This window comes from Hyaena hyaena, unplaced genomic scaffold (assembly GCF_003009895.1).
Source record: "Hyaena hyaena isolate Hyena2069 unplaced genomic scaffold, ASM300989v1 scaffold_289, whole genome shotgun sequence".
Lineage (NCBI taxonomy): Eukaryota > Metazoa > Chordata > Mammalia > Carnivora > Hyaenidae > Hyaena > Hyaena hyaena.
In genome coordinates, this window is record NW_024080920.1 from 1,846,963 (window position 1) to 1,873,148 (window position 26,186).

Genomic DNA, 26,186 nt, shown 5'->3' on the forward strand with positions numbered 1-26,186 from the left:
AAAAAAAGATATGTGATGGGTTTTATCCTTGGGCTACCAGCATTAAACAAGATGTTGAGCCGTATTTTATTTGCCTTATTGATTATGATTAGTTGAATCTGGCTAAAAGGTATATGAATACACACAGTGAAATGTTCTCACTTTAGAAGAAAAAGAAATACTTTGGTAACCATAATTTTAAAAGCCAGGGTTTTTTTGTATTTTTTTTTTTTTTTTTTTTTTTTACAAATAGTTTATTGTCAAATTAGTTTCCACATAACACCCAGTGCTCATCCCCACAAGTGCCCTCCTCCATGCCCATCCCTCCTCCCCCCCACATCCATCAGTCCTCAGTTTTTGGCAGCATTCAAGAGTCTCTCATGGTTTGCCTCTCTCAACCCATCACATATCTTAATCATCATCTGGGGAATGTTCAATGAAAATCTGCATGCAAGATGTTACGCTGGGTACTTTGTGGGGTACACAGGTGATTCTGACACAAATCCTATACTCAAACATAAAGTCCAACAAGGAAAATCCAGTAAGGAAAATACGAAGGACGTAAGCAATGTAACACGGATGCCATCCAAGGGTTTCAGACCAAGTGCCAGAAGGTTCAAATGATGACTTTCTGCTATGAGATGTGAGGCCATGCTATGGAGGGGCCGGCAGATGCAGAGAAGGGAAGAGGCATGCAGGCGGGTGGAGGCGGGGCATGGACAGCAAGCACAATGGCCAGAAAAGCTTGAGCAAGTTGAGCAGACATATGAAAAGCAGACATGTTTGTAAAAAGGCGGGTTGAGTTGTGTTCACAGGCGGTCCAGTGCTCTAGGGAGGTTGTGTGGTTCTTGGCTAATGGGAGAGGCACTGAGGACTTCAGGACAGAGAAGGAACGCCCTCAGCGTCAGGCTTCGGGAAGCTTCCTCATCAGGGGGTGAAAAGAAGTGGAGGCACTAAGATATCGGGCACTAAGACCTCCACCTGCCTCCCGGGCCCCTACCTTGGCTCCAAGGCAGCTCTCAAAGTCCTTTTTCAAGTCGGTCACAGCGACTTTGTCCTGGGGCCTTTTTGGTCCACTGCAGCAAGGCACGACTGTTCTCAAATTCAATTCCACAACCTGTCCACCCAAAAGAGCAGGGACTCAGGAGTGGACATCATACCTCAGAGAAAACACTCCAGCTGTGTCAGAGAATTTACAACACCACAGCTACAAAACCAAACAAACTAAACCACCACAGTCACAAGCAAGGAGTCAATGTTCGTTTTAATACTTAAAGAATGAATTTCCAACGATCAAGATGGGCACGTGAGTGGCACGGGACAGGCAGGGAGGCTGGTTACCTCTCAGGATGACCAGGGTGGGCGCTGTAGCCGCTGGCCGGCATCTTCTATGCGGCCACCTTTCCAAAGCAGGTGATACACCCTATTTACTGCTTAACTTAGTTTGAGATGGATTTATTTCTAAAACGATACATACACCAGTGTCCTTTTTTTCTCAAATGAATTGGTAGGATGCGGCCACTCAGTTATCAATGCCAGGAAATGGACCTTGGTCTAATTACATATTTCCTCCTCTCAGTGCATTACAAAACTAAACCAGGGGCCCACATCCAGGTTACCCTCCAGGCTTGCCTCTCAAGAGAACTGTGGAATCAGTTTGCACCCGAGAAAATGAATGAAGGTAAGTCAGTGGATAAATCAGAACTAATTGCTATGCTTGATCTCCGTTTCTTTTCTCTCTATAATAACAATGAACTTAGCCTTTAAACAGCCCTACTCCCTCTGGCGAAGACCTTCTTCAAAGGTTTTCCTTCCGTCTTAGAGGAGTAAATCAGTAGGTCAGAAAGGGGGCGCACACTCAGCCTAATGGCCAGGAAGAATGGAAGAAGTTATTTTATGTTTATAATTCCTTATCTTTTTAAAATTTTTTCAGCCTTTTAACACGTTGTTCTCCTGTGAGGACTTGGCAGTGACTAATTTCCTGCAAGTACACCTCCTAAGAAAAAACACAGGCTCGAGGAAGAGGAAGCACACTCAGTAGAAGGCGCTCTCATACCTGGGCAAAGTCAGGGTCTTGAGAGAGGTCACTGAAATCCCGGAACATTCCTACAGCTTGAAGATACTTTTTCATTTGCTTTACTTTTTCTTCATCCCGACCTAAATGGGCATTTTAAGAAACAACAAGTAACAGATGTTAATACTTCCTGGTGAAACTAAAGCCTCTGCCAGCAGTTATAGGAGTCAGGTGCATTTCTCTCATACACACCCCAAAAGCCCTGCTTGTATTTCAACATTCAGTCTAATGTTTTGACTCCCTGGGTGATGCTGCTGTTTATCAGGAGCCATTAACGGATCTGGACCATGTGCTGTAAGAAGATTCTGGTCCTATGTATGAGTACTCCTCTTTGGTCATCGTTCTTCATTCGGAGTACCTAAGGCTTAGTGAATTGTCAAAGCACATGGATGCCTCTGCCTTCAAGTGGCCAGACTCAGCATTCCACATTATTCTTGTTAAAATAGCAATCCTCCCAAGCTCCCACCAGCTCTGAGCATTTCCTGTCTGCCCACCATTATGTGCTGAACATTTCAAATATATCGTCTCCATCTCTAATCTTTACCATTACCTTATGAGACAAGTTCTAAATAAGGAAATAGTGGCTGAAGACTCCACAGTCCCAAGTCTTAACTCCTAATTGAATATGACCCTGAATGCTCTGCTGTTTAATTCTTTTTCTTTTAACATTTTATTTTCAAGTACTCTCAACACTGAACATGGGGCTTGAACTTGTAACCCCAAGATCAAGAGTCACATGCTCTACCGATGAGCCAGCCAGGTGCCTCTGCTGTTTTATCTAGACCCTGGTTGTATATGACAATATTCATGGAGTGTACCAAATCAGCATGCATTCCACTCATTTCTCTGACAGTTCAATAAGACTGTTTGAGAGTCTGATTCGTGGACCATGAGAGATTAGCCTGTTTATTTGCTGTTTAACCGGACTGTGAAAGTTACTAGCTTTCAGCGTGGACCTCATAAAAGATGGCTGGGCTTCATTAATGTATCTACCACGTTTGGCACAAGCCAGCCATCCTCTCCATGAAGATGCATAGGAGAAAATTCTCTTAGGTTTCAGAGTAGAGAAAGGGTTATACTTCTCTGAAGCAGTATGTTTGTTTCAATTCAATGGATGCGGCAAATGTGGCGCCAGATCACCAAGCAGCTTGGTGGCCACCTCTGTCTACAGCCATAGAAATCAGTCCGATCTCGAGATGTATTTTGCAGCTTTCCCTTTCCCTCCTTGCCAACCCTTCCCTTCTCTCAGTGGATTCCCTCAACTATTTCTTTTCTTCTTTTATTTCTACCTCTTCTTCACTTCGACTCTTTGGGGAGTAAGGGAGATATCAATTAATCAATTTCAATATGGTTATATGTAATAAAACGTTAAAAAAAAACCAACAAAAAACCTTTTTATCACTTCCCTTTTTAACGACTTCCAGAGGAAAATCAGGGAGAAGACCTGGATTAAAGTTGAAGTCTGTAAGCTTCTAACAAACCCTCACGATGAGATGTGCACTTGCCCAGTCCTCGACTTTGCCTTTACCTGGGAAACCTGCTATTTCTGAGATCTCAAAAGGAACATCAGCCATTAGAACCCTTCAATAGTAAACCCTGGATATTGATGAGAAGGCCCAAGTCTGTCTTGTTCTTTTCTCTTTAGTAACTCAGTTTGAAGTTTAAAAGTCATTTAGAAAATAAAAGGTCCCTTTCACCTTTGTCACATAGAATGAGCATTCAACAACAAAACTGTTTCATGTGAGCTTCTTGCTCAAAATGACCCCGTGCCTTCCTAGAACATTTAGAATTTAAAATAAATTTCCAAGTGTCCACTATGGCCTGCAAAAACCCCTGTGTGGATCTGGTCCCTGACCTCCCCTCCCATGACCTTGTCCAAACACAAAGGCACCCCTCCCCACCTCGGCTGTTGTCTGAACACACCAATACCGTCCCTGTCTTGAACTGTTGTACTTGGGTTCCTCTGTCTGGAAAATGCCTCCTCCACCACTTCCCACAGCTTGTTTCCCACTTCACTTAGACATCTCTTCAAATCATGCTTTCAAGAGCCCTGGTTGACCTTTAAAAAAATTTTTTTTGGGGTGCCTGGGTGGCTTAGTCAGTTAAGCGTCCGACTTTCGCTTAGGTCATGATCTCGCATTTCGTGGGTTCGAGCCCTGCGTCGGGCTCTGTGCTGACTGCCAGCTCAGAGCCTGGAGCCTGTTTCAGTCTGTGACTCCCTCTCTCTCTGACCCTCCCCTGCTTGCGCTGTCTCTCTCTCTCCTAGAAATAAATAAAACATTAAAAAAAAAAATTTTTTTTTTAACGTTTAATTTTTGAGAGACAGAGTACAAGCAGGGGAGAGGCAGAGAGAAAGGGAGACACAGAGCCAGAAGCAGGTGCGAGGCTCTGAGCTGTCAGCACAGAGCACGACATGGGGCTCAGACCCATGAACTGCGAGATCATGACCTGAGCCAAAGTCGGGCACTTAATCAACTAAGCCACCCAGGTGCCCCCCTAGCTTATCTTCTTATATATAAATTAGCACCCCTCAGCTTCTTCAGCCGCCTTCCCTGCTTTCTTCCTCATTCTCTTATAAATATATACATACTTATGCATTTGTTTGTTTACTTGTTCATGTCTGTCTCCCTCACCGGAACATGAGCACCATGAGGGTAGACTCATAGTCTTTATCTTGGTCACTGCTGTGTCTCTGAGACCTGGATCAGATGTTGATAACGTGTTAATGACTAAATATTTTAAAAATGAATTTGAAAAATTAAAAAAAAAAATCCCTTTCTCCAAGTTCAAGTCTCTTAACAAACACATACAGATTCAAGAAACTGCCAACATTTCAAGATGCCCTCCTATGCCAGCTTTCATTTTACCTTTCGGACAGCCCAGACTGAGGTGCCCTGGAATGCTGTCCCTGTGTGGAGCCTCAGCTTTGGATACTGACCCTACTTCCTTCTCCAATCCTATTTTTTCTATTAGTTTAATGAGCTCATCAATCAATCTACCCTAGATCTGTGAAAAAGGCTGAGAGCAAATACATAGCAAGCGCCCAGCACACGACAGGTGTCCCACAGACAGCTGTTCTCATTACTAAGATCCCTTGTTTCCTGTCAAATAACTACAAGTAGAGACCAGTATGAATAGTCCGCTTCCAGAACACCTGAGCTCTTTCTACTGGCCATACTGTGTCTGTCTCATATCTTCTGAAATCCCAACAACCATCTTGACTCCACAGAGAAAAGAAGAAACACCGTAAGTCTGACCCTGTGCGCTCCAAGGGGCAGAGGTAGAAGGTGGTGCTCCATCTCCAGAGTTCTACGAAACTTCGCAAAGCGTCTTCTGCCTTGAAGGTTCTGCACTTACCCGTCTGCACCAGGTACTTGATGCTGACTTCGTCAACCGGGAAAAATGCAGCCGTCGCCCCGTACTCTGGACACATGTTCGCGATCGTAGCTCGGTCGGCAATGGACAGCTGGGCTACTCCCGGCCCGAAGAACTCGACAAATTTGCCCACTACCCCAACCTGGCGCAGGTGCTAGGCAGCAGAACACAGAGGAGTCTGAGGCTTGACAGCCCACATTTAAAACGCAGAACTAGCTCCTTACAATTCTTATAAACTAGCCTGGTGAGTAAACACAAACAATGAAGTGGCCCAACATATTTTTGATTACTCTAAGAAATAAAATGTAAAAAGCAATGTTAACTACGTGCAGTATGGAATCTTGGATTGAATCCTGGAATAGAAAAGGGGTATTGAAAACACTGGTGAAATTACTGGTTTCGCTAGTAGTGCTGGGCCCATGTTCTTCCTTTTGATTCGTGTATCGTGGTTATGTGAGCTGTTAACACTCGGGGAAGTTGGGAGAAAGGTAACAGAAACTCTCTGTATTGTCCTTATATCAACTCTCCTGTAAATCTAAAATTATTGTCACAACAAAAAACAAAACAAATGAAAAAGGAAAAGTAATGCCCAAACCACAAATAACAATGTTAATAAAAGTTTTCCAAAATGAGAAGGGCTTTTTCTCTCTAATGAGATCACTGGAAGTACCTGGGAATGCTAAAAATTAAATTCATTCTTTCAACCCTAAGTGGTCTTGCACTAGTTGAGCAGATAAGTAAATGGATTATTTTCAAGAGTGTAATGAACAAATTTCCTGAACACAGGTACAAGTCAAAAGATCTAGACCGTCTGACTCCCATCTATTTTCAATACATGCCATCAGGCAGGGTGGGGCCTCAGTGACTGACTTGGCCCTGCATGAAGCCAGTTTCATGAACTGTGTGGACAATCACATGGACAGGCTCTTTGGGTTATGTGGGATTCTGCCAAATTCTATGGACAAGCCCTACATCATTCTACATTCGAATGAAAACGCATAGATTTCTCCAATAAGTTAGACCGCTCAAATAAATGCAATTCCAAACTCCATAATGATTCAAATCAAAGAGAAACATTTGCTCTTTAACGGGACTGTTGCCTAACACTCCAAGCCCCCAAACTGTACGACCAGAAAAAAAAATGTTTGTGATAATAAAAAACCATCACTTTTCTAATAATCCTTGAAAATGAGACTGCCTTCTTTTTGCAAAGCAAGCAAATCTCTCTCTCTCTCTCTCTCTCTCTCTCTCTCTCTCACACACACACACACACACACACACACACACAGATTATTTCTTGCAAAAGCTAAAGAAAAAAAGGAGTATTTCCAGCATGGAGAAACATCTGTTACAATAAAGTAATTTAGAATTCAGAGAAGAGAATTAAACGAGCCAGACATTAAATTCATAGAAGCAGTTTGTTATTTACATATAAAGGGGAACCACGTGAGAAACTGTAGTTTAAGTATAAACACATGCTTGGGAATGAGTCTTAGAACCTTAGGACAGCCATTATTTCTAAGAATGTGGAGGATGGCTTTAGCCATAAACATCACATTTTTTAAGAAGTATACATACAGAGAGGTCTCTTCAGAAAACGTGGCAAAGTGTGACCATCTGTTAATCTGGGTGGTAGTGCCCAACAATGCCATTTTAACTTCTGTGTGTCTGAACTATTGCACAGTTTCAAAGTATCTTTTTAAAGAAAAGGATCCATGCGGCCATGGAAGAGTAAAATGAACATAATTATCTAAAACTTCACCAAAGAACTCTCTCCTTATCTCATCTCTTTTTAAAAATCATCAACATCTGTTTCCAAGAGCATGTGGAAACGAAGACAGATGCCATCATGTATTTCCTCCCGGTCACAGTGACTGCCCAAGTCCACAGAAGAGGTGGCGAGTTGTTACCTTGGTAATGGTGAGCACGATGTCCGTGGATGTCACCAGAGGGTGGGGATTTCCCATCAGCCTGTAGCCGATCACCTGGGGAAGCACCATGCTGATCGGCTGACCCAGCATGACTGCCTCTGCTTCGATACCACCCACTCCTGCAGGGAAGGCACACAGAAGAATGCTTTCGGCATATCTTCCGATATCCCTCAGGCATAATTCAACCCCATTACAATGTTTTCCTAGTGGAGGTTTGGGTCATGTAAAGAGTAGTTATCTTTTTCTAGTTCCCTCTATAGAATTTTTATAAGCACTTCTCAGAGTGTGGTCCCCCAAACACCTTTATCAAAATCCCTTTCATTCCATACCAAGTGGAAAATGGAGTTAAAAATGTAACAAACAGCTCCAGCTCATTCTTCCAGACATTATTATTGAGTGCCTATGAGGTGCTGTTCTAGGCAGTGGAAACCCAGCTACAGTAAACCAAATAGACAAAAATACCTTTCCGATAAGTGTGGTCAAAGTCATGCTACCGGGATGTCGTAACGGGATCGGTGTGAATTAGGCTACACACTACACAACTGCGTGCGGAATAGGAACCTGGACCAATACTCACCCCAGCCGAGAACTCCCAAACCATCAATCATGGTAGTGTGCGAATCTGTGCCCACAAGGCTGTCAGGGTAATAATAGCCATCGTGATCAAATACCACTCTTGCCAAATACTCCAGATTCACCTGGTGGATGATTCCTGAGCCGGGGGGTATAATCCGCATGTTGCGAAAAGCCTGAGAACCCCACTAGGATGGAAAACGGAAAGAACGCCATGAACGCCCGATGCACTTCTATGCAGCCCAGCTCCTTGGCACCTCTCCCTCGTACCCGCGCACATAAACAACCAACAGATGGAACCAAACTCCGCCCATACCTTTAAAAATTCAAACCGTTCTCTATTTCTTTCAAATTCCAGGTCTTGATTCTTCTGTAAACTGTCTGCCCTGTCAGAGAGAAAAGCTGAATGTATAAATTTTAAGGCTTAAAATGTTACCGGTCAAACTTCTCGGTGATAAATAAACCAACTAACAATGTCATCTGCAGGCTCGCTGGGTGAGACAGATGGTGGAATGATTTCTCATTCACATGGGAAATGTGAAGCAAAAGTAAAAAGAATAATTATTATTTGGTTCAAGTGATCCCTACAATACCTTTAAACATGGTGAGTAGCAAACATTAAGTGAATTCAAGTTATAACGGGTCTAGTCACAAAGCCTGACTTTTAGGAAGTGTCTAGACCTTTATGATGATGACAGTGGCTTAGAGATTTAAAGAACCTTAGTCTCTGTTCTTCTTCCCCATGTGTGACCTTGTTATGACCCCTCTCTGAGCTGAGCCTGGTCCGGGCTGGCATTTTCATCTGTTTACGCTGGGAGACAGCAAGAGAGCAATGCCAGGAAGTGTAGGCCTTTATAAAATCACAATATCCTAGCTCCCAGGAAGGTTTCTGAGGAGGATGAGGCGACCCAAGAACATCTATAAAGCACAGATTAGATGCTGAAGTTCACTCAAAGTCACTCAGTCCAGCAGGAAAGACACAGACAGAGCAGGGCGTCCGGAAGCTTTTCCAGGTTTTTTATAATCAAATTACATACATCGTCTTGAGTCAAGGTAGAACTCACAGTTACAACTTCGCAGGTTTGGCCACAGAAGGCGCTCATAAACTGTACATCATGGATTGAGTGAAATGGGTAGTAAAATTAATAGTTAAGACCCAAGTCAGACTTCAGTCACAAATAGTGAACACTTACTAATTTTCCCAGGAACCAGCCACTATTCTAAAGGCTTAAAATTTATTTTCTCTGTTAGTCTCCACAATAACCCTTTGAGTCGGATGCAACAATCATCCGCATTTTTCAAGAGGGAACTGAGACCAGAGAGGCTAAGAAACTTGCTCAAGACCACACAGCTAGTAAAGGGTGGAACTGGAATTGAACTGGCAGTCTGCCTCTACTGGTGATGCTCTGAGTCCCTACGCCACTCTGCCTTTCTGATGTAGTAGCTGCAGAGACTGCAGCAGTGATGGAGCTAGTGGGAATCACCACCACTGCCCAGGACCAAAGTACAGAATTATGTCACAGGCTTTAAGTGCTTTGCATGTATGAACTCACTCATCATCATGACAGTCCTTCACAGAGGTACCACCATTACCCCAATGTGCAGAAGAGGAGCAGAGGCACAGAAAGGTTAGTTAAATTGTCCAAGGCCACACATGTGTCAATTACAGAGCCGTCGTGTGAGCCCAGGTCTGACGGCCCTGGGAACTCTCCCCTAACCGCTGTGCTCTACTCCTCATCCACCCTCTTCCCTCACTTATTAATGATCCACAGGGCCCATCCTGGGCCACCTGCTGGGCATACAAGTGTGCAAAAGCAGCAAGTGCACTACCCAGTTGGTGCCCAGAGCCTGGTGAGCGATACAGAGAAGCAACCAGGCAATTAGGAGAGGGTGATTCTGCATGCCATGATACAGGAGGTACAGAGTGCCAGGAAGACACTCACAAAGGGTCACAAACTCAGACCGGGGATTGGGAATGCCTTTGAGAGGAAAATGACACCGATGCAGTCTAAAGGATGAAGAAGAGTCAGCCAGATAGGTAGGTGCTCCTTGGGAAGAAAAGGGCTACAGGCACTTATCATTTACTCAGTTTACACATTTACACACTCAGATTTTTTCCTCTTGATGTGACTATTCTCCAAGGTAAGTGTCAGTTGCTTTAAGGGAATTAGCTCCTGAGGGTGCCTTAGAGCAGGGGTCCTCAAATCATAGCTCCCCGGGCCAAACCTGGCCCAATGTCTGCATAGGTTTGGCTTTGAAGCAAACAATAATTTTTACATTTTTAAAGGTTGAAAACAAAAGGATATGTGAGCAGAGATGGTGGGTAGCCACAAAACCTAAAATATTTACTACTGGCCCTTTACAAAAAAAGTCTGTGGATCCCTAATGTACAGTATGGATGTCTGTGAGGGTGTATGTGTCTGTTAGAGAAAAACAGGAGGTAGAAACAGAGAAAGGAGAGAGAACGATATAGGGGAAGGAGGCAGGACACGCATGCTGCCCCCGGAAGGACAGAGCCTCTGGACCCGCTGGGCCAGTGCAGCTATTCCTCAAGGGGCTCGTCTCTACCTTCTCACCAGTACACTGAGGGCTCCATCCCTCCAACTGCCACCTGTCTCTTCAGGTCCAGGTCCACATTTCCAATGTATCCCAGGCATCTATCTGCATCAGGAATACCTCAGGCACCACATACTCAGTGGGTCAAACCGTAACATATGAGCTTGTTTCCTGAATCTCATTTTCATCCCCATCCCCATCTGTCCATAACATCTAATGACTTCCTCTCCTGCCACTTAGTATCTACAACTATCAAAGCATTTCTTTCAGAAATTGCCTAACTGGCTCTTCTGTCAGTCTATTCAACCTACCTTTATACCGTCGCCAGAATCTATCTCCTAAAATATAGATCATTGTGATCCATCTGAACCTGCCGATGGCTTCTATTTTCTCAATAAAGTATAAATCCCTTGCCCTAAAAAACAAAGTTCTTCAAAGGCGTCTGAGTGGCCCAGTTGGTTAAACATCCAACTCTTGGTTTCAGCACAGGTCATGATCTCACAGTTCATGAGTTCAAGCCCCGCGTCGGGCTCTGCCAACACCGCGGAGCCCACCTGGGATTCTCTCTCTCCCTCTCTCTCTTCCCCTCCCTGGCTTGTTCTCTCTCTCAAAAAATAAACAAACATTAAAAAGAAAATTTAAAAAATGAACTTCTTCAGCATAACCTCAAACTTCCTTTTTTAAAAAAAAAAGTTTTATTTATTTATTTGTTTGAAAGAGTGAGAGAGAGCAAGGGAGGGGCAGGGAGAGAGGGGGAGAGAGAGAGAGAGATAATTCCAAGCAGGCCCTACACTGTCAGTACAGAGCCCGATGCAGGGCTGGACCCCACAAACTACGAGATCATGACCTGAGCCAAAATCAAGAATAAGGACACTTAACTTACTGAGCCACCCAGGCGCCTCTCAAACTTCCTTTATAAGCCCTCTTCAACCACCTGGTTCAACCTTTCTTTAGCTTCAGCCACGCCGAAGCCCTCGCATTCTCCTGAACCTCGCTTCCCTCGTGACTTTGCAGCCTCTATTCATTCTCTCCTGTATTGTCTCAGTGCCTTTTCCAGCTCTTCCCTCCCAGGTCCACACCCTTCAGGACCTGGATCAAGCAATACTGCTGACCAAACCCTCCAGACTCCCTGTGTGGCCCTGCGTCTGGTGGCCCTGGCTCTCCCACTCAGAGCACGTGTGGACCCCCAGTCAGGACCCCTCACCCTTTTGCCTCCAGAAGCAGAAGGACAGTGGAGCCTCTCCCAGCAGAAGCGGGGGTGGGAGGGGAACACTCACCCCAGAGACTGCTGGGGCGTCGATCTGACGCAAAGGACATATTCGCAGGACAAGCAGGAGCCAGAAATGCTCAGGCTGCTTTAACACGGGTTAATGCCAGGTAAAAAGCTATTTACTCATTAAAACAAAACTCCTCTTATGCTAACCCTGGCTCAGTTAACGGTCCAAGTTACTGGAATAAATAAACAGACCTAGAATTCAGATTTTTCCACCACTCAGCAGTTCCCTAAATTCAGCAATCCATGGAGCTTTTAATAAGGTTTCTGAATATGGCTAAAGAGGAAATTTCTCCCTCGTTACATAATTTGAATTCAGATTTGGACGTATATCAGAGTTCAATGGTACTCTAGAAATTCACAAGTAGTATTTACGGAGGAGGGAGTTTCCATACTCCTGAAGTCTGGTCAGAAGCTGTTTTGAGATTCTTGCTGGGGTTTAAAAAGAAGGTTATTTTTGAGATAACCTTGAAAAACATTACAATAATGAATTAGCTAGACCCTCCATTCCTAAAAATGGTTCGAGGCTAATTATTATTATTCAAGCAAGGCAAAGAGCGCAGACATATTTACATGAGAACCTTTATCATCCCAGCACCCTGCCACAGTTTTTCGAGTTCATTTCTGGAAATAGCTGGAAAGGAGCCCACAGCACACAGTAACACAGAAGTTGAGACATACCACATTTAATTCCTTACAAAAATGAGGAAAGAGACAGGGAGGTCAAATTGCAAAACCAAACTCAAGCAATAAAAACAAAACACCACCAACGAAAACACTTCTCACAGAAATGTTCTCTTTAATTTAAAAAAAAAAAAAAATAAGTGCTTGCCAGATTTGGATATCAATTTGGATCAAAGTCTCCCCACCCTAGACTTTGCTGCTTTTCTAATAATGTTTTCAGTACTACAGTATAAATGTGAAGAGTCCATAAAAAAATTGAAACCAGAGTTGATGGATCTCAAGGAAAAAGAAATCACGGTGAACTTGGTGATGACTCAGATCCATTAATTGCTTAATACTAGTCAGGAGCTCTTTGAATTTTCAGTCAAAAGTGAAAGACAGCAAGATAATTACAATTCTATCTCCACCAGTACTTTCATCTTCCAGGCAGTGAAATAAAGGTAAATTATGAATACCAGTGAGAATCTCCAAGAAAGATAGAGTTGCCAAGGATTTGGACTGCCTGGGTGGCTCAGTCAGTTAAGTGTCCAACTTCGGCTCAGGTCATGATCTCACAGTTCGAGGGTTCAAACCCCACCTCAGGCTCTGTGCTCAGAGCCTGGAGCCTGCTTCAGCGTGCGTGCGTGCGTGCGTGTGTGTGTGTGTGTGTGTGTGTGTGTGTCTCTCTCTCTCTCTCTCTCTCTCTCTCTCTCTGTCCCTCACCTGGCTCATGCTCGGTCTGTCTCTCTCTAAAATAAATAAACATTAAAAAAAAAGTTGCCAATGACTTTGTGAGGCTACTTTTATAACTTCTGAAGTGGAGTGTTAGGAAACATCCTTATCCTCAAATAGAATAACATTTCGTCTATGCATTTTTTAGTCTTCCCTTTGACACCAAACCATTAAATTGAGCTCATGCTATTCAAGGAGGAAAAAAAAGACAAGACAAATTGCCTAAGGATGAGTTTAGAGTCCAAAGGAAAGGGAACAGCTGCCGAATCTCCAGTCTGTTTGTTCCAAGAACCATCAATTCAGGGGCAAAGCAGATGTCTTTTTATCCCGAATTTATCTGGCTTGGATATTGACATTAACTTGAGAACGACAGTTACTGCACTTCTCTTGAGGCTGTATGGAACCCACTTAAATCCCCCAAGAAAGCAAATAAAGTTTTTTCTCTCTCTCTTTGAACAGTTTGTTTTGTACTCTTAAATGACTTTTTAATTTAAAAACAATAGCTTCCCAGGGCACCTAGGTGGCTCAGTTGGTGAAGCGTCCAACTGGAGCTCAGGTCATGTTCCTGTGCTTTGTGGATTTAAGCCCCATGTCGGGCTCTGTGCCATCAGCACGGAGCCTGCTTTGGATCCTCAGTTTCCATCTCTCTCTGCCCCTCCCCTGCTCCCTCTCCCCCTCCTCTAAAAATAAAAATAAAAAATAAGCAAATTAAAAAAACCAAACCAATAGCTTCTTACTGTAAAAATAAAGAACAGTTACAATCCCAGAGATAAATCATTTAGCAGTTTGGCAACTCTTTCCTCAATCTTTTCATCTCCATATAGTTTTTCATCTAGCTGAAATCACGCTATACAAGCAATTCATATTTGGCTCATTGAACTAAGACATGAGCACGTTCCAAGTGTTATTAAACGGTTTATAATTATAACGGCAAATGTTACCTAATAATTTAGTTTAAGGACATATCTTAATTTAATAAATCATTCTCCTTTGTTGGACATTTAGGATGCTTCTACATTTTCATTAAAGCATCATTTATAATAATGAACACTATTTAGTCATTAAGCTATCTCTCATTTTCAGGCATCTGTGAAGGATATGCTTGGAAGTGGAAATTCCAGGACAAAGGGCATGGCGATTTCTAACTATCTTAATACATACTGCCTTCATCATTTCTAACTCAATGTTATCAGAAGTACATAAAAGTGTCTTCCTCATGACATCTTTATAATTAATAATGTTTATTTTCTAATCTTAACTGGATTGATAAAATGGTATCTCAAGGATTTAACCTTTTTTATTACTTGTAAAGTTGAAAAGGATTTATATAGTGTTTACCATTTGTTTTTCCTTTTATTGCGAACCATCCACTTTCCTTTACCCATGTATCTGCTGGGTTTTACTATTTTTTAATGGATTATACACAATGTTTATATAGTAAAGATATTAAACCTTTGTTATATTTGTTGCAAATATGTTTAAAAGATACTTAAGCCATTAAATCTATAGTTCCTTGTTCCTTTTTTGCTTCATTTATTCCTATGAAATTTAGAAAGGTCTTTCTCAAGACAATTGACATATACATACTTGTATTTCTTTTAAAGTTTTTTATGATTTAAGAAATATTAATGCTTTAATTCATAGGACCTGCTCTATCAAATAACTAATTTCCCCAGCATTGGATATAGTATAGTTCTTTCTTTCTGTGCTCAGAGTTGATGATAACTTGTTATTCTTCTAGGTTAAGATACCAGACTTTTGGCAGTACCTGGTTACCTGCCCTGTATCCAAACCCTGGCTGTATAATCTTGCAGATACTTTTAAAACAGATGGAGTGTACTGCCCACCACTGACTTAGGGCTTGCCTGTGTATCTTGCTTTGATGACTATTATTGCAAATAGACAGAATTCTATGCCAGCCCTAATCTAAGCCTCAAGAGATACTGTGGGTTCGTTCCCATTTGCCCTCTTGAGCCTCTGTGATCACCAGGTGCTTTCTCCTTCAGCCTGGGCCCCAAGAGAAGGGAAAAGAAAAAAAACCACATATGATTAATCCCCCCTCCCCCCACCCCCAGATCTTCACTGGAAAATCTGTATTGAGTTTTTCTGAATACAACTTTAAAAGATTTTCTTCGTTTATTTACACACACACACACACACACTCACACAAAGAAGACTTGATCTCCAAGACTTGGCACAAAACAGAAAACCCAAGTATGCGTCCTAACCTCTCACCTTCTGTTGAAATCAACCTGGATGGAATGATCAATTACAAGATCAGCAGGACAAACAGGGTTTATTTTCTCTGGATCCCCTCCTAACTTTTTCACAGCATCACGCATTGCCGCGAAGTCAACCACAGCTGGCACACCCCTAAGAAAAGAGAGAATTAAACAGAAAACAAATCTGTGAAACAAGTATATTTGGATTTTCAGCTTTGGCCTCCACTAACAATACTGGTCATGAGACAGTCTCATCAGTGGGGCTGACAATGGGTGACTTAGAAAAGTGGAAGTTTCTAAACACATCTCCTTGAGCAGAAATTGGTAGTAAGCACCATGACTCATCTCTACACATGATTTTGTCATTGCATTAAAGTTAACAATAGATACGTCTAAATAGAGACCAGGGGAAGTGGGCACTTAAAAACTCTGGGGCTGTTACTGCCACGGCTGATTCCCATTCACATGGGGGGTGGGGGCAACAAAGGCCTACAGAAGATACACGGATTTCACCTCCAACCTTGACCAACTTTAAAGAAATGGATGTAATTCAGAGAAGAATGCTGTGAATCAAATTTACACTAGGTGAATCCTTCCTTTTTATTATTTTAGTATGAAATTTGTCCTCTAGGCTGTCCTTTAGAAAAATAAAACTTGGTCTCTAGAAGGAATAAAAAAAAAACCATCATTTAAAAATGGCATTAAGAAAGGCAGACTCGGAAAGCAGGCCATGATCAGGAGTAAAGACACCCAGGAATAGCAGGATGTAAACTGAGGCTGAATGGCAACAGGTCAGACCTTGGGAACTAGAAGTCTCTCCTCAGGACACAACACATCGATGTTCGAAGGACAGCTATTTGAAACCAGGCTCTCTGGGTGACAGGATGTGAAGGAGAGAAGATTCTAAGATAGCTCTACTCCAGGCTGTTTCTTCCACCTTTTGTCAGTATACGTAAGGCTAGGATCTCCAAAGACAATGACATTTGCCATTGGAAGAGGTGGAGTGACTACACATCCCACTTTGTCCGAAACAATCTCTGGCTCTCCAGGATAACTGACCTATCACATTTACGAAAGTGTCTGGATACTGAGTGATAAATTATACAGTCATTGCACGCGCTCGCGCGCACGCGTGTGTGTGTGTGCGAAAGCGTGTATCAAGCTTTCTTTAAAGGCTGGCAAGGGAGGCAGTGAAGAGGGGAGTGAAGTAAGTGGGCTCACGTAAAGTCCTGCAGGATGACGCGGGCAGGCTTAAATGGCACTTCTATGTTCTTATGCTGCATGACATTCCAATTTAGGATATTTTCAATGTCATTTTTCTTCACCAAAAATTGATCACAGTTCCGAATGGCTGCCTCCAGGAGAACTCTGATAGAAAATGGTAAGCGTTCTAGGAAAAAAGAAGGAAGCATAACAAAATAAACAAAAGTCATGAGACACCTTGCTATAAGGGCTATTTAAAAGCCAGTCTCTACATAAACCTGATAGGAGGCATCAGACTATTCTTTCAATAAGAAAAGATGGTAAAAGCTCAGAGCCTGGAGCCTGTTTCAGTCTGTGACCCCCTCTCTCTCTGACCCTCCCCTGCTCATGCTGTCTCTCTCTCTGTCTCCTAGAAATAAAAAAAACAAAAACAAAACAAAACAAAAAAAAAAAAAGATGGTAAATTCAGATTCATTTCAACAGTTCGATATATAAGAATATTGAATGGGTTGAAGAGACATTCAGTAATAGAAAAAGTTAATTCTTTCATAATGATTGCCTTACATTGGATTTGAGTAACAGTTTCCCTTAAATCATCATAATACACGTTAGCCTAGATATTTACTATATTCTGTTGGCAAATGACACACACACAGAGTAATATTTCTTATGAAAACTAGTGTTCAAGAAATGAGAAAAGAACTTCTTTACGACCTATGTAATTAAGACCAAAGTATAGTCACATACGTCTTTCAAAGGAAATATAACCCTACACACCATGGAGAATGGCCACTGGCAATGGGTTCGAGGATAAAACAACAGTAGTTCGGAAGAAAAACCGTTTTGTTTACCTATAAAAGAAATGTTCATTCCTGATCTACGAAAACTATTCACCAATATTATTTGGAAAAGACAAGAGTGCCAAGGCAGAAAAGCAGAGGATTTGGGATAAAAAAAAGACATGTTTGTGTCTTCTCCTACCCACATAGTTATTTCTTGATCATGTCATTGACCCTTTCTGGGCCTCGGCTTCCTCAGGACTTCTTACATTTTAAAAACATGACTTCATGGAGTTGTTATGCAGATTAAACAATATAGGGGCACCTGGGTGGCTCAGTCGGTTAAGTGTCCAATTTCGGCTCAGGTCATGATCTTGCGGTTCATGGGTTCGAGCCCCACATCAGACTCTGTGCTGACAGCCAGCTCGGAGCCTGGAGCCTGTTTCAGATTTGTGTCTCCCGCTCTCTCTCTGACCCTCCCCTGCTCATGCTGTCTCTCTCTCTCAGAAATAAAAAAACATTAAAAAATTTTAAAAAATACATAATATATACATATAAACTCTCTACATACTATAACATGTTATATAAATGTCACACATATATAACCATTACTTATGTAAAAATGAGCAATGTAAAAAAGGTGTGTGAGTTTGTGTGCTTAATTCAAGACCATTCAGCCATCTCCCTTGTTCAACTCTCCTAAAGGCTAACTAATTACACAGCTTAATTATTAAGCAAACAAGATGTGAACTGCTGCCAGAACAATTAACACCATAGAGCCATACACCTACCATATCTTGAATCCTTCAGTTTGTTCAAATTGAAGAATTTCTTTCCTGGTTGTGCAGGATCTAAAGGCTCCACCAGGTGTGCAAATGGGTTGCTCATGATTCTTGATGGCCACGTGTCTCTGAAAAGAAAAGGCAACATTTCATCTCTGTCAATACTGGACCTCATTTATTCTGATGAGTGATTGATTGCCCTCTCTCTAACAATTACAGTAGATATTCACTTCAAGACATCACTTATCAGGCTAAAATGAGCAAATCAGAGGACTCTAGATGCTGGCGAGGATGTGGAGAAACGGGCACCCTCCTACATTGTTGGTGGGAATGAAAACTGGTGCAGCCCCTCTGGAAAGCAGTGTGGAGGTTCCTCAAAAAATTAACAATAGAACTCCCCTAGGACCCAGCAATAGCACTGCTAGAAATTTACCCAAGGGATACAGGAGTGCTGATGCATAGGGGCACATGTACCCCAATGTTCATAGCAGCACTCTCAACAATAGCCAAAACATGGAAAGAGCCTAAGTGTCCATCAACGGACGAATGGATCAAGAAGATGTGGTTTATCTATACAATGGAATACCACATGGCAATGAGCAAGAATGAAATCTGACCATGTGTAGCAATGTGGATGGAACTTGAGGGTGTTATACTGAGCGAAATAAGTCCGGCAGATAAGGAGAGACACCATGTTTGCACGTATAGGAGGATTACGAGGAACTTAATGGAGGACCATGGGTGAGAAGAAGGGGAAAAATAGTGGGGGAGAGGGAGGGAGGCAAACCATTAGAGCCTCTTGAATGCTGAGAACAAGCTGAGGGCTGATGGGGGAGGGGGGAGAGGGGAAGGGGGGTGATGGGCATGGAGGAGGACACTTGTGGGGATGAGCACTGGGTGTTATATGGAAACCAACTTGACAATAAACTTAAAAAAAAAAAAAAACATCACTTATCATTCCATAGTAGGAGAAAGGCAGGACATACGACTACAAGAATAATATTCTTAGTAAATAAAATGGCCTTCTGTGAAGCTATTGTGAAAACTAGCATTCACCTCTGAGAGACCATAATCCCACACTTTTGTCTAAGGTCTACAACTTTCCAACATTCTTCCACTGATAAGATAAGCCATGTCTTATGGTAAATCTTGAATATGCAAACTGACCTCTGAGCTGGACTCCTGTCTTGCTTGACAGGAAGTAAGAGGTCATAGCAGATGATGTGCAATTGTATAAAACTTGAACTTTGGAAGTGGGGGTTTGAAGACAGCTCTTTTCTGTGGTCTTTTTTTTTTTTTTTTTAATATTTTTTATTTATTTCTAGGACAGAGAGAGACAGCGTGAGCAGGGGAGGGTCAGAGAGAGAGGGAGACACAGACTCCGAAATAGGCTCCAGGCTCTGAGCTGGCAGTCAGCAGAGAGGCCAATGCGGGGCTTGAACCCACGAACCGCAAGATCATGACCTAAGCGAAAGTCGGACGCTTAACCGACTAAGCCACCCAGGCGCCCCTCTGTTGTAAGTCTTGCAGCATTTGAAATAAACATGGTAGCTGGAAGTGTTCCTGATTCACTTTCCCACATGGTGGCAAAAAGTGTTCACATCGAGTAATTTCTGTTACTAGAGTGTGGCATAAAGGCCTAAACTTCCCAGAAACGTGTGGAGGAAACTCTGGAGGAGAATCTCTACCCCAGCTCCAGGCAGGATTTAGGTTATCTTTGTAGAAATTATAAGCAGTGAACAAGGGAAATAATTGTTTCTGGCCTCCACCACACAGATCAATAGCAGTTTCAAATAACTTGAATGTATGACTCAGAGTAAAACATAGTAGGAATAGAAAGTAGAGTAGGAATTAGAAGACTTGCTTTCCAGTTCTACCCTTTGGGCAAAAATGCTTCAGCCAATCCATTCCCCATTTTGAGCTCAGAATAGTAATGTTCTGGGGTGCCTGGGTGGCTCAGCTGGTTCAGCATTTGACTTTGGCTCAGATCATGGTCTTGTGGTTTGTGAGTTCGATCCCCACGTTGGGCTCTCTGCTATTGGAGCAGAGCCTGCTTAGGATCCTCTGCCTCCCTCTCTCTCTCTGCCTCTTGCTGCTCAGTATCTCTCTCTCTCTCTCTCTCTCTCTCTCTCAAAAATAAAGAAAAGCATTGAAAAAAAAAGAATAGTAACATCTCTGAAGCGTCTGGCTGGCTCAGTCAGTAAAGGATGTAGCTCTTGATGTTGGGGTTGTGGATTCAAGTCCCACACGGAGTGTAGAGATCACTTAAAACTAGAATCTTAAAACAAACAAAAGGAATACTAATGTTTCACCAATTAATCCAGGGATTTTACGAATACTTAAATACTCAACATATTTTGGGGATGACTAATAGGGAACGATCAACATATTACTGTAAAATGAAAAAACATCGGTAGGCAAACTCTAGACATATCATGGGTTCAGTCCATTCCACCACAATAAGGCAAATATCGCAATAATCTGGGTCAAAATAATGCTTTGGTTTCCCAATGCATATAAAAGTTATGTTTATGCTATCCTATAATCTATTTTTTAAAAAAACCAATGTACATACTTTAATTTAAAAACTATTGCTGGGGCAGCTGGGTGGCTCAGTTGGTTAGGCATCTGACTTTAGCTCAGGTCATGATCTTGCAGTTCAAGCCCCATGTTGGGCTCTGTGCTGACAGCTCAGGGTCTGGAGCCTGTTTCAGATTCTGTGTCTCCCTCCTGTACTCTCTCTCTCTCGAAAATAAGTATTAAATTTTTTTAATAAATACTTTATTACTAAAAAATGCTAACCATCATCTGAGTTTTCAGTGAGTCATAATCACTGATGGTAGGTAACTATACCAAATCAATGATAAAGAATAAGTTTCATATATTATGAAAACTGTCAAAATATGACACAGAGACAGGAAGTGAAGAAATACTGCTGGGAAAACGGTACCAATAGACTTGCTCAAAGAAGGGTTGCTGCAAATCTTCCATCTATAAAAAATATAGTATCTGTAAAGCACAATTGAATGAGCTGTGTATGTAACAGGAAATGACTGTTTTGGGGGATAAAAAGTTATAAGTGGTTCTTGTCTCCATAGACTGGCCCACATCTTCATGAAAACACAAAAGTGACTGGCTCCTTTAAGAGGGATAGAGGCCTTGGGGCGCCTGCGTGGCTTAGTCGGTTAAGCCTCTGACTTTCGCTTAGGTCATGATCTCAAGGTTCGTGGGTTCGAGCCCCGCGTCGGGCTCTGTGCTGACTGCCAGCTCAGAGCCTGGAGCCTGTTTCGGAGTCTGTGTCTCCCTCTCTCTCGGACCCTCCCCTGCTCACACTGTCTCTCTCTCTCCTAGAAATAAATAAAAAAATATTAAAAAAAAAAAAAAAAGAGGGATAGAGGCCTCAAAGTCAAGACTGGGAACAAGACTCAGTTTCCACTACACATCCTTTCATTTTGCCTGCGTGTTTACCCATGTACGATACAAATTTTTGGAAACTAGTTGAAAGCTTAAAAGAAATAGGGGCGCCTGGGTGGCTTAGTTGGTTAAGTGTCCGACTTTCGCTTAGGTCATGATCTCGCGGTTCGTGGGTTCGAGCCCCGCGTCGAGCTTTGTGCTGTCAGCTCAGAGCCTGGAGCCTGTTACAGAGTCTGTCACTCCCTCTCTCTCTGACCCTCCCCTGCTCACGCTGTCTCTCTCTCTCTCCTAGAAATAAAAAATTAAAAAAAAAAAAAAAAAGAAAGCTTAAAAGAAATAGGTATTTGTGTGTATCCTCTGTCTAAAGACCAGTGCTAGGGAATTCTGGGGAGAGGCAGTGGATTGAGAAGCAGCGCTTGCCTTCCTGGAGTTAGCAGTGCCAGAGGCCACGGGACAAGCCAGACACCTGTCACGGGCACAAGAGAATGCAGAGGACAGAGTGAGGTTGTCTGCCAGCATGGACTCCTTTCCCAGAGTTCTATGTGTTTTTTTTGCAGGAGCTGCCATTTTGTCAGGGAGAGGGAAAGCTATTTGCCCTAATCTGGGCCAATGCACTCTCTTTCTTATCTGGGAATTCTAGAACTGAAACTAAAGAAAGGCCAGCAAGGGAAACTGTGGTTATAAAAGCATATGCTCCAGACCATCTGAGTTAGAACTACTCAGGGATAGTTCTTGTTACAAATACAGATTCCGGAGTCTCACTCCTAAATTACTGAATCAGGATTGATGGGGGGAGGGGAGGGAGGAGGCCTGGGCAGAGTGTGCCGTCTAAGGGGGCAGTGGACACTTGGCTCCAGCCTAGAGCTTCATGCAGGAATGCCCAGCCCAGTGCTGACAGATCATCCAACTTTTCAAGCGAGTCTGGCAGTCTGGATTCCTAGGAGAACTCTCTTGATTTAGAAATGTTGGTAACTAAATGTTTCTACCGTGTGGGGCTGCAGTGTGACGGCTAGCCGAACACGCCCGCGGGCTCTACGTGACCACCAGACTGCCAGCCCGTGACCGATGTCCCAACCTACCTGGCAGACGTTTCAGGCTGGAGAATGGCAGGGTAACCACAGAGAGAAAACTCAGGTAGGAAACTACAGAAAGGGAAGAGGCGAGATGTAACCCGCGTGGGCAACTGGATGGTGGCAGCTGAGGTGGAAAAGAAGTGGTGGATGGAAAGAAGAGGCAAACACTAGAGAAATCACAGGGCAGAAGAACTATAGCTGAACCCTAAGTGCGGAGGGCTGGAGGGTCTTAGGACTGCCTGGGGAGGGGACACTGTGGCTGCGGAGACAGAAAGCATTTCTTTCTTTCCTTCCTTCCTCCCCCTCCTTCTTTCTTTTTCTTTCTCTTTCTTTTTCTTTCTGTCTTCCTTCCTTCCCCCCTCCCTCCCTCCTTTTCTTTCTTTCTCTCTCTCTTTCTTTCTTCCTTCTCCCCTCCCTCCCTCTTTCTCCCCCCCCTTTTAAGTTTTATTTTGAGACAGAGAAAGCATGAGTAGGGAAGGGGCAGAGCGAGAGGGAGAGAGAGAGAGACCCATGTAGCCTCTGCACTGTCAGCACAGAGTCGGAAGCGGGGCTCAAACTCACGTACCATGAGACCATGTCCTGAGCCAAAGCCAGATGCTAAGTTGACTGAACCACCCACATGCCCAAAGGATGGAGTGCATTTCTTAAAGTGCTACCCAGATGTGAGATATTCATTATTCATCCCCACTAAGTGAGGAGCCACTCAGGTGGGGGGGAAAAAAACAACAACCCTATAAATGTGCTCGCTTGTCCGCAGAAGTTTACAAATCTGTGGGCTCAGAAAACAAGACTAATAACTCCACTAACTGGAATTCTGAAGCTGTAAATCGAAAAAGGCAGTAATAATCCTATTCTCCCTGTGATTTGCTACCTATTCCATTGCCTCTAGACTTAACTTTTCTACCCCAAACACTAGCAACTGCAACAGTGAAACTGCTGTTTTGCCTACCTGGGAAATGGGTCAGGGGAAGAGCCTCTCCACAGAGGCTGTGCGGCATCTGAGAGGAAGTGGTGGGAGGCCCCTGTAGAACCGGGCAGGGTGGGTCATCTTTAAAAAGCCTGGTGTCTTTGTTTTAAAATTTTTTTAATGTTTTTTATTTATTTCCGAGAGAGAGAAAGAGAGAGAGAGAGAGACAGACAGACAGCGTGAGCAGGGGAGAGGGTCAGAGAGAGAGAGGGAGACACAGAATCTGAAACAGGCTCCAGGCTCTGAGCTGTCAGCACAGAACCCGATGCGGGGCTCGAACCCACAAACTGCGAGATCATGACCTGAGCCGAAGTCGGATGCTTAGCCGACTGAGCCGCCCAGGCGCCCCTAAAAAGCCTGGTGTCTTTGACTCATCCCTATCTCCATGTTAAATCCTAACAGGGCAAGGTGCCTCAAGTTTGCCAAAACTCTATGGTTAAATCAATTGCTAAGTTGTACCTGTATTTGCCACCACGATGCAGTGAGGATGAAATGCAGTGAGGATGAAATGCATCAACCTACTTCCCTATAGCTTACAAACGCCCTGGGGCAGAACTCTGGAAACCTTAAGCAATTTCTGCTGTTCTCACCACCCTATGAAGCCCTCCAGCATTTCAGGACAGATATGGTGACCCACAGGGCTCTTAGGGCAAATTGGTTGTGTAAAGTGTTCTACTGTCTGCCTCCCTTTTTCCTTAAAAACTAGATAATTATCAAGGGTGCCAGCAAAGGAAACAACCCACAAAACTAATAGGCAACCAACAGAATGGGAAAAGATAGTTGCAAATGACATATCAGATAAAGGGTTAATATCCAGAATCTATCCGGAACTCACCAAACTCCACACCCGAAAAACAAACACCCCAGTGAAGAAATGGGCAGAAGATATGAACAGACACTTCTCCAAAGAGGACATCCAGATGGCCAACAGACACAAGAAACGATGCTCAGCATCCCTCCTCATCAGGGAAATACAAATCAAAACCACACTGAGATATCACCTCACGCCAGTCAGAGTGGCTAAAATGAGCAAATCAGAGGACTCTAGATGCTGGCGAGGATGTGGAGAAACGGGCACCCTCCTACACTGTTGGTGGGAATGTAAACTGGTACAGCCCCTCTGGAAAACAGTGTGGAGGTTCCTCAGGAAACTAACAATAGAACTCCCCTATGACCCAGCAATAGCACTGCTAGGAATTTACCCAAGGGATACAGAAATGCTGAGGCATAGGAGCACATGTACCCCAATGTTCATAGCAGCACTCTCCACAATAGCTAAAACATGGAAAGAGCCTAAGTGTCCATCAACAGATGAATGGATCAAGAAGATGTGGTTTATCTATACCATGGAATACTACATGGCAATGAGAAACAATGAAATCTGGCCATGTGTAGCAACATGGATGGACCTTGAGGGTGTTATGCTGAGCGAAATAAGTCAGGCAGAGAAGGACAAATATCATATGTTTGCACGTATAGGAGGATTAGGAGGAACTTGACGGAGGAACAAGGGGGAGAAGAAGGGCGGAAATGGTGGGGGAAAGGGAGAGAGGCAAACCATGAGAGACTCTTGAATGCTGACAAAAACTGAGGACTGATGTGGCGGCGAGGGGGGAGATGGGCATGGAGGAGGGCACTTGTGGGGATGAGCATTGGTGTTATGTGGAAACTAATTTGACAATAAACTATTTGTAAAAATAAATAAAAATAAAAGCAAAACCTAAAAAAAAAAAATTATCAAGGGTGCCTGGGTGACTCAGTCGGTTAAGCAGCTGACTTCGGCTCAGGTCATGATCAAGTGAGTTTAAGCCCGGTGCTGGGCTCTCTGCTGTCGGCTCAGAGCCAAGCTTAGGTCCTCCCCCTCTCTCTGCCCCTCAACTTGTGCACGTGCAAAAACCAACTAGATAATTGTCTAACTTCACTATGTTAATGAACCAAATTCTACTTGCAGAAGCTAAAAGAGAAAGGAATCAGTCATCAGTTACTAAGTACTGACACATAAGTACACTGGTACATAAATACCCAGTGCTTTACACCATCTTCTCTAATTCTGGCAACATCTCTGTAACCTAAAGCATATCATTATTTCCATTTTACAGCCGAGGAAACTGCAGCTGAGAGAGAGAGAGAAAAACTTGCCTAAGGACATATATCTAGTTAGAGGCAGAGCCAGGTTTGAAATCCTGGCTCTTTCCACCTCCCCTACCCCCCAGGTGCAGCAATTCCTGTTCTGAAGGTGGTGCTGTGTAGAGGTCACAGACCAACCCCGAAGCTAAAAAAATCAAATAAAAAACCAGGAGAGGTTTGTGGGCCTGAGAAACTCTCCTGCTGAGACTCAGTTTTGAATTCTGAAGTTGCTGCTTCTTTCTGGAGGCACCCAGCACGCTGGTCTGAGCTCAGCATTGTCACATGCCGCTTGCCACTCTTGACTGAGCCACAGGTCAGTGACAAGCAACAGCGGCGACCCAAAACTGGTTTTGCTTCTGGGAAACTGTCCTTTCATACAACCTCGAAGGCTCTGGAACTCCCTCCCAGCTTTCACTCATGCTATTACTCCTGCCTTAAACCACTTTACAGGAGCCCCGCCCCC

General features: G+C 43.3%; 1 protein-coding gene across 3 annotated transcripts in view; it reads right to left on the minus strand.

Moving 5' to 3' along the window:
* Positions 1-26,186, minus strand: part of ACO1 (aconitase 1) — a 70,824-nt gene that overhangs the window by 24,556 nt on the left and 20,082 nt on the right. For 2 of the 3 annotated variants that reach the window (XR_005530936.1, XM_039247037.1), the window contains exons 2-10: positions 18,152-18,270; positions 16,600-16,768; positions 15,392-15,529; positions 8,249-8,318; positions 7,937-8,120; positions 7,339-7,478; positions 5,411-5,582; positions 2,036-2,136; positions 980-1,096 (exon numbers count right to left, since the gene is read on the minus strand). Coding sequence is in view for 2 of the 3 variants with exons in the window: in XM_039247037.1 (XP_039102968.1) it covers positions 980-1,096; positions 2,036-2,136; positions 5,411-5,582; positions 7,339-7,478; positions 7,937-8,120; positions 8,249-8,318; positions 15,392-15,529; positions 16,600-16,768; positions 18,152-18,248 (1,188 nt within the window). In the remaining variant the exon portion in view is untranslated. Of the gene's footprint in view, positions 1-979; positions 1,097-2,035; positions 2,137-5,410; positions 5,583-7,338; positions 7,479-7,936; positions 8,121-8,248; positions 8,319-15,391; positions 15,530-16,599; positions 16,769-18,151; positions 18,271-26,186 lie in introns of those variants that run through there. The other variant, XM_039247038.1, reaches the window with a different exon arrangement.